This window comes from Lissotriton vulgaris, chromosome 6 (genome assembly GCF_964263255.1).
Source record: "Lissotriton vulgaris chromosome 6, aLisVul1.2, whole genome shotgun sequence".
NCBI lineage: Eukaryota > Metazoa > Chordata > Amphibia > Caudata > Salamandridae > Lissotriton > Lissotriton vulgaris.
In genome coordinates this window covers 1,122,570,715-1,122,580,046 of record NC_141694.1, presented here as the reverse complement: position 1 = coordinate 1,122,580,046, position 9,332 = coordinate 1,122,570,715, and the positions used below count along the sequence as shown (strand labels likewise).

Sequence of the window (9,332 nt, the reverse complement as noted above, 5' to 3'; positions counted from 1 at the left end):
AATCCATCGGAGCAATCAGACAGCACAACGGAACACTCAATCATCCCAGGAGAGAACTCTAGACATGTACTCCTGGTACAAGCATGGCATCTCCACTGCCAACCAAATGTACACCCTAGGCTAACACGCCACCTTCGACTCACTCAAAAACAAATACAAACTAGAAAGCATTGAGCTATATAACTTCCTTAAGATTAAAGTGGCAATCACCAAAGCACACCTAAGCAAGCAAACCCCCCAATCCTGCAATACACCGCTAACCTAAATAAAACAGGACACCAGATAGCACACCTCTACAGAATACTGAGCCTATGAACTTCCAAACTGAATAACAAAATCACAGCATACTGGGATTCACTACTAGACAGGAAAATTAGCGAGAAGGAAAAGTCAGACCTGTGGACGTCTACCTCGAAAAAGAAAGTAACCACCACCCTAGCCCAAACCAAATTCTGGCTAATGCACAACGTGTATTGGACCCCCCGCCCGCCTGGCATCCATCGGTGTCCGCGAAAACGACACATGCTGGAACTGCAACAGAGCAGAAGGGGGATCTGGCCCACCTAATCTTCCACTGCCCTAGAGTTAAAAAATTCTGCCACAGGATAGGCGAACCTATAAATGGCGTGATAGGCATCCCCCTCCAGCTCGAGTTCCACAGCTTAGTCACAGGCTTCATGGCCCCTACAATCCAATCCAAAGAGGACAGAGAACTGACTGACCTCCTACTCACAGCGGCGGTCAAGACTGTCCTGAACAACTAGAAAGACACAGGGAAGGCATCCTTCAAGACGGTTCAACTGGGTCATCTTCCTACTGGGTGCAGACACCATAACCTCAAACCATACACCCAAAACCCACACAAAGTGCGAAATGTGGAACTCCCTGGACAACTACCTGTCCTCACATAAGCCACCGTAACTGCTCTGGTCTATTTAAGCCTTCTGAGGGAGTCAAGATCACGAACAGGACATGCACTGTGCTCCACCATGATATAACTATGTAACCGTTTCGGAATGCCATTACCTAGCCCCGCCCCCCCAAACCCCGGGCGTTTTTCTCTTTGCCTCTCGTATTTCTGCACCTTGTGTATACAAACTTTCTTTCAATAAAAAATTACTGAAATCAAAATACTCAGTACACAGGAATCTCCAGATAGCGGTGTGAAAACTCGCAGAGAGTGAGAGGTCACTCCGACAGCATACATGACACTTCAATGCACAGGCACCCTCAGACAGGCACCGGAACACCACGACAGAATACGGGAACCAATGTTTGGGAACACTCGTGTGCACAACGCCCGAAAATTCTCAGTAATTAATACTACGTTCACAGGAACTTCCAGACCTCGCACATGAGGACTCCGACAGCGCACGTGAGCAATCAGGCGGCGCCTGTAAATTCGCAATACTCTGTATTAAACTGTGTATGTGTATGGCTCGTGGCACCCCGACGGTGCACGGGCACCCTCATATGATGCAGGTTCATGCTTCGAGTATAGAAACTCAGAAGCACTGAGATTGCATGGAAACAGGCAGTACATACGCAGGAACATTTAGGTGGTGGTGCGGGAAAGCCTCCGAAAGTGCTCGGAACGCTAACACGGTAGAGTCGGACTCAGACAGACATCACACACCACTCAGACACTGCACATAGGCACTAGGAGGACAGTGCATGGAAAGATGGAGACACACGCATATGGGCATCCCACAGTGCACAGGTTCACTCAGAGTCCTGGGAACGCTCAGAAAATGTACAGGTAAACTCCTTACTCTACAGTACCCATAGGAAACATTACATACAACCTGCATCTGATATGAAAGGCAACATTCTCGGACTCTACAGCGAATGCAGGATGTTTGGAATGGTACGTTCCCTAATGGAGAAGGGGCAATCTATTCTCTTCATAAGGCGGGGGGACAGTCTTTGGCATTGCCGTGCCTTTCCCAAGAAGAGTGTTCGCAGTGAGTGTCTCACGCCCTGAGCTGGGACGGGCTTCTCTCAGCTGAGTCTAGCTGAGGGTCTGGGTGGGAGCCACTTGAAGCGGCTCACTGCTGAGGTGTGAGATAGCGGCCGCCGGCGCGAGCTCAGTCAGAACAGCAGCAGAGGTCTCCTCAGGCGGACCAGTGGCTGCGAAGGCGCGCGCGCACACAGCTGCTGCGGCTCGAGCTTAGAGCAGCCCTCCTCAGACTGACCAGCGGCGGCGAAGGCGCGCGCACACAGCGGCGGCGCGCGCTACTGAGTCTAGCGCGCAGCGGGAGACGAACCCCCCTGGCACTTCTTTCGGGAACAGACTTCAGTTTTACACAAACAGGACTTCGCCGGTGCAGGCGAAATGGGGACGGATTGAATAAGAAAAGCTCATCAGTGGAAGGGAAGACTTTTCCTGGAAGAAGTTTAGCTGGAAGGAGACCCCTGGACAGTGCAGCCATGGTGTCCGGCTGGCAGTGCAGCCTGCTCCTGCTCATCTGTGCCGCGGCCGGCCAGGAGTCCCGGACAGCTCAGGTAAGCAGCGCCTCTCGCTGCCCCCGCAGACTGTGCTGTCAGGGGAGGGGATGCAGTCTAGGGTTTAAATTGTGCACCCTGGCTCTCATACTACCTTCCCACTAATCGACCAAACCGTGTGATCGTTGTCAATACCAGTTCTCTCCCTGTGCCGCGTTAACTTTCCTCCCAAATGCGGTGTTTTTAGAAATAGGCAGGTGTTAGGCGCCCAGTAAACGAGTACTCGCTGCCTTGCATTGTTTCTGCGCCTGAACTGCAGATGCTCTTGAACACTTACTAATAAAATGACCCAAACCCAGATACCAGCAACTTGATGTAGCAGAAACTATTCATAGCGGTCGTTTTATATGATATAGTTTTGTTTATAGACTCAAGTGGAAACGTTGCTGTCCTTGTGCCAGCGAGGTTCTGGTTCGATGCTCTGACAATAACTGGGACGCACAATGATCAATCTCACGGTACAGAGCTTTTCGACCTTGGAAGGTTTAAACCTCGAGTTAGCCCTGCCAGCTTGTAACCGAAATCATGCTCTGCAGGTCTCAACAGATGTCACCATCGAGTGCATATCTCCTAGCATCATCATGTTAATATATGCCATTTTCATTCAACTAAATAGAACATACTGCATTGGCTTCAGGAAGATGAAAGGCTGAATTAGCGATTAGAACATGTAATGCTAAGACGTACACAGACGCACACACACAGAGACATACATGCACATATTGTTTTAAAAACAACCTCGTCCTCCGCAGTTACGTAGTACTTGCTACATTTAGCAGTGTTTTTCCTCCCAATATATCCGATCATTTTGCAGAAATTGTTGATTTCGTATTTTTGATGGCCAGTGTTATTGTTATCCGTTGGCATTAACTCCATATAGGCAACATGTTAACCCCGCCTCAGTCAGGTAAGATGAAAGCTACAAACGGATAGCTTCATTTGTAAAGTGCATATGCTTGAAGTGTGTCACAGAGTTCGGATGCCACGTGGCACCATGTCCTGTGTGACACTAGTAGCCAATCCTGGCTTTTGTGCTTTTAATCAAAAATATGCAATTTGTATGCGCTGGATTAGGTTAACCCATCTTTATTGTGAGAGAAAACAGTTCCAAGTTTGCAGAAGAATTTTGGTTAAAAAGCTAGAAGTGTTGAGGGGCCGTACATGGTGTAGGCATGACTAGTGATTCACGCAGAGGGGGAGCACCACATTATGCGGCTAGTTCCCTAAACTATGCGGCAATAAAAAGCAGTTTATGTTGCTAAATCAGGCACATTTTTTTTAGTAGTAATACTTCATAATCTTATAATGTGTACACATAGTAATGCTGTCTGGAGAAAGATTTCACCTAATTAGTACCAGTTTAAAAGCCAAATACACAAATGAGCATCTGAAAGATGATCAGTCAACCTTTGAGAAGAATCTTATACTACGTGAGAAAAAGAAGCCACATTTTTAGCAACTTTTGATCCATTTAAATTAGGGATTTTTTTGGTATAATCTGCAGATTATGCAGCATATGATGAATTATGTGGCAAATGCCGCACATCCATAATTATGCGAAAACAGCATGTGGGGTTCCCATGCGAAGGCTGAGGAGCACCGACCACTGCTTTGCAGCAGTGAAATAAAGTAAAAATAAAATGATAATACCTCAAGGTTATTATCATTTTATTTACTCCAACTGTGTCAGGTCTGTGGGCAGGGTCAAGGCTGCTGTGGTGACTGAGGACCAGTGGGCGGAGTGGTGGCACACTGTAAGTGCGCATGACTGTTTGGCCAGCTGTCTGGGGCCAGCCAAACAGTCATGCACACTTTGCATGTTCTCCAACCAGGCTTCATTACAGCCTGGGTGGAGAACATGCCCAAGCTCCTATTCCCTGAATGAGCACCGAACCCCAACTCTCAGGCCAATCACATCCCTGCATTGCAGCATTGTGAGTGGCTCAGGGGAGCCTGGATGCTTCCTGTTCTGTCCTGTTGATGGAGGGATGACGGAAGAAAGATGCAGCGGGGAGGTAAGCTTTTATTTTAATTTTTTTACATCCCCTTACCCCCTCACCCCCTATCCGTGCCGGCCGCCACTGGAAAAAAGATGTGGCTGCAGAATCTCATAACTCCTCTCGCCCTGGATATAGGGTCATTTGGCAGCCATGATGTCTGTGGTACAGTGTTTGTATTCTAGTCTTGTGTGAGCGTCTGTTATGTGTGTAGTTTGTTGTCCATATGTGTTTTGCATATTACTGTAATACGTCTGTGTTTGTAACATTAGGAGGTTTGAACACCCCACCCTCCATGTACTGTAAAAATAGTCAACTATTTGTATTTATCGGCCTACACCGCTCCATGCAATATCCACATTGTTGAAGGCAGGAGTGTGTTTTATGAGGAATTGTTGGTTTTGTGAACGTCATAAATGACATACCTGCCAACTTACAAAATAACTTCACTGTGTGAGGAGAGTGCAGGGTTTTGGATGGGGCGGGCCTGATACCGGGAGTTATCTAAGAGGCACTCAGCCCTTCACCAAGCCCCCCAACCTCCCCCCAATAAATCCATAACAAAGTGTAATTGAGGCTGTCGCCGTTGTCCTGGGGTGTTTTCACATAGTTTAAGGGATATTGGCTGCTTACTGCCCCTGAAAACTACCTGGAAATCCACTCTTTACAGTGGCTTTCAGCTCCTGTTCACTGCCAGCATGTGATTTTGGCTCCTTACCGGGTGACTGTGTGAAGAGAGCTGAAATCATGTGACACACGGTGGCACCGTGTGAGTTGACAGATCTGTAAATTATGAAGCCAACAATGTGTGCATCCAATGCCAGGATCGGAATGCTTTCAACACACAAGAAAGGGATTGTGGTTTTCCGTCCCTGAACTAGCCATTGCTAGGTTCATTCGTGCTTAACCTCGTTTGATGACAGACGTCAACGCCAAGGCTCGCACCCCTGTTGCCGATCAGCAGCGGGGGAACACCGAACAGAGAGTTGGGGCAAGTCCTTGTGGGCTGGGGGTATGGGCTCCAAAAACACATAGATGGATAGTCGCCAACTGCATTTCCCACTCACAAGGTACTCACCGACATAGAAATGAGGCACTCTCAAATAAAAAGCAAGGCGCTAGCAAAAAAGTGGGGCTGACAAACTCTTATATATCAGCCACCATTTCCATGTGGTAATGAACCACAACACTTGATTCCACTTTCTCACTACACTGTGCCCCACTTTCACTGAACTGTGCCCAAACCCAGGCCTGACTTTAGTTCTGGTGGCGCCTGGTGCGACAATGTTTATTGCCCCCCCCCCCCTAATGACCTCATTTTCCATGGATTCTGTAACAGTACCTTTCAAGTCTCCACAGCCACTCTCTCTCTCATGCATTTCTTTTGTTTTATAGCACCATTCATGCCTGTGTAAGGTGTCAGAGCACTTTACATTACATGCACATTACACAGAGACAATGAATCAAAAGTGTGTAAATCGGTGTTTAGGAAATGTTACATCAGACAGAGGACTACAAGGTGTAGGAGTCATAGGTCATACCTACTGATAGACAGTACAGTTAGAGTGCTTGGTCTGGAGAAGCACACATTCAGAATTAAAAAGTAACACCATGGTTGTGGGTTGGCTTTACTAATAAGGATCGAATGCATGCACGTTGTGATCTGTATGATACATGTGCTTTTTAACCTCCTGTGCTACTTTATGTTGAGTCAAATCTTCCACTAGACAAAACTCAGATCTCTCTTCAGGAAAAATGTTACTCATAGGAGTTACCTCGACATTTTTATTGTCTGAAAATTGCTGAAGGCAAGGAACGCGGCAGCAGGTGCTTTTAAAACCATATTCTCCTTGAAAACACAGCGCTCCCCATAAAGTCAGCAGCCGGTGCAGTGGCAACAATCGCACCACCCTAAGCCCGGCCCACCCCAGCCCACTCCTGGGACTGGAGTGTGGGTGCTGTAGCTACCTGTCTTCCATTCAATGTTGGCAGGCAGCCGATAACCTCGTAGACTGTGGCGTCATCCTGACCCCTCGCCCGGTAGGGCAGCGTCAAGGGGAGTGCAGCGAGGAACGTGTCTCTTGGGTGTTGTCCAAAGGTGACAGCACACTCCGAGGTGGGAGATGACAGTTTATAGGGTGAATGTCGTTGGGCACAGGCACCTGAAAATGCATGAAGATCCCTTATGGAGGCGCAGGGAGGGCCAAGCACAAGTCACTCTGAAGTCATTGTGGAAAGTGAGGAACGCGTTGAGCATGATAGCAGAGGGTGCAATGTGGAGCATAAAGCGACTAGTTATTCCGAAGGTGTTAATACCCAAAATGGTACAGCCTCCTCTCCAAGGGGACCAAGGGGCAGGGTCTTCCTTGGGCCTGGGCGAGCTCGGCCCAGGCCCGGTGCACTAATATTCCAAGGGGCGCAGCAGAGATCTGCCTGACTCAATGCTATACAAACAGCAGCTCGTCCATCCCACTTGGCCTCAACAGAATGCAGAGTAAAGGGTAAGAAAAGGATCATGATGCAGGCCCATTGACAAGAGGTGTAAGTTTTGGTGTAATTGTGCTGGACTAAAACTTGAGGTAATACACAGTTTCCATCTGAATGTATCCATGAGGTAGTAACTAGCCAATAGGCACCATGGTAATCAGCAACTGCAGTGGTGAGTGTTTTTAGCATATCCCTGTTCAAGAGGGGCGGCATTGGTACCATCAGTAATGGCTTCCCAACGGGACACAGTATGTTTTATTGCACTTCAAAAGGGATTTGATGTATATTATTGGTCAACAACAACTAACGTCACCTGTCGATAGAGATGGGAATGCCAGGAAAGTCATAGAGAGAGACGAGCCAGTGTGCGAAAAGGCAATGCAAGGCATGAAAACATTTGGCATGTAAATGATACCCGAAATACCCTTCAAAAACATAAAAACTCTCTCAAGTCAAATCAAAGTCCTTTATTTCTAAGAAATACATTCTTATAGAAATATATTTTAGACAGCATTTAAAATACATAACTAAACTTATAAAATCCATACAAAACACTTTGGGCCATATTTACAATAAAGTGCCCAAGCATGTCATTAAGCCAAGAAGGCTAACAACACGCTTCGTCAATTTAGACATCGCAGGGCTGAACCATCTTTACTAGAATATGGTGCACCCATGCGTTTCCCCCTGTGCTGGTGCTAACTTTAACTACCTAGCGCCAACGCTGGCACCCTTGCACCAAAGTGGGTGCCAGTGTAAAGGGTAAGATTGTTTATGTGCAGGAAGGTGTCCCTTCATACACTTAAACAATCTTTAAATGCTGTTTTGTAACTTCTATGTGTGCTGCTTAATGCCACACACATAGAAGTTGCAACATGGCATTTTTTTAAAATGATTGTTTATGTGCAGGAAGTGGGACCTTCCTGCACATAAACAATCATAGCAATTTGATGCTTCTAGGCAGCACACATGGAAAGAGCAAGAACGAGGAGAAATAAAGCATTTCTCATTGTTTCGCCTGTTAAAGACCAGGTTTTCCCTGGTCTTAATTTTGGCGCTGCAATGGGTGTTGCAGTGGAACGGCCACCGCAACACCCATTGCCCTCCCCTTTCACACTAAATACAGCATGAAAGGTGATTAATTTATAGGGCAGCGTTAAGCCACGTTAAGTGGTTTAACGCTGCCTTGTAAATAAGGCGAGTTCCCTATCTCCATCACAACGTCACTGAAAGTGAAAGTGACATTGTGGTGGCGACGGGGGCTTGTAAATATGCCCCTTAATTCCAAATAATCCGCTGGCACAACAAACAGTATAACATTTAGGATTTTTTCACATTAAAACTCAACAAAGGTCATAACATTATCATATGCCTATAGGAACATTTAAAATAGAAGTAATTATCCAAGGCATGCAGGTAATTTAGGTGCAATGTGGAGGGCCATACATTCTCAAATCCCAAAGTCTTGTTCTGCCAAGTTCCTTACATGATCAACACCAGCCTATTCAGGGGGAACGAAACTTAATACGTTCACAACACATTATCAAACCTATTAGTAACTGTCAGAAGGATATTGAGATCCTGGGCATGCAAAACGTTTTGTCGAGTAGGGCGTTAAAGTTCAAAGTGCATGGCCAAACTACGTTTGAACCCAGGGTCCCATTCAGTCTACTTTCTGACATGATCAAGATTAAAAAGAACAAAACTCAATAAAAGGTTACAGTTTGATACCACAAACCTTTAAAGAGCAGTTGGAAAGGGGAAATATATATTACCCAGGGCAAGCAGCTCATTTAACTAACTAGAGGAATATATAGTGCAGCATACAAACCAACCCCATTTTCACATACCTGTTAGTAGCATTTAGAAAAGGTGGCAATTGCCTAAGGCATGCATCTCATTTTGCCAACTAACATTATGAAGTGCAGAGTGCAGGACAGGTAACATAAGCCCCGCACGTGCCTATTCCGTGGGTACCCAACCGCAACTCAACTCTCCGGCTTCTCCCTCCCCTCAGAATGCCCGCATGCCATTCCTCAAAATAATGTCAGCCAACAATAACGGTTATTAGTGATGGTCGTTGTTGGCCGCAGTTTTTATTAATATTAAAAACACATACTGGTTATGCAATCTTCGATTGGCAAACTGTACCCATCAATCATACATGTCATATACAATCCATGACACCATCTTGTGATAACAGGTGTCAGACTTTTGTGTACTCCTCAGTTCGTAAATGGCACTTGTACAAAACCAGTTCCTTGTCAGTCTATTGGTGTTCCAGTGGTTGGTTGCCCATGCCTTCTGCGTGTCGTAGAGGGGAGCTTTTCTGTCTGGAGTTAG

The 9,332-nt window shown here is 46.4% G+C and overlaps 1 protein-coding gene across 2 annotated transcripts in view; it reads left to right on the top strand.

Moving 5' to 3' along the window:
- Positions 1–2,093: 2,093 nt before the first annotated feature.
- Positions 2,094–9,332, top strand: part of FBLN7 (fibulin 7) — a 711,714-nt gene continuing 704,475 nt past the window's right edge. Inside the window, exon 1 of one of the 2 annotated variants that reach the window (XM_086927208.1) lies at positions 2,094–2,505. In XM_086927208.1, coding sequence (XP_086783334.1) covers positions 2,431–2,505 — 75 coding nt within the window. In that variant the 5' untranslated portion in view covers positions 2,094–2,430. The remainder of the gene's footprint in view (positions 2,506–9,332) is intronic. The other variant, XM_086927207.1, reaches the window with a different exon arrangement.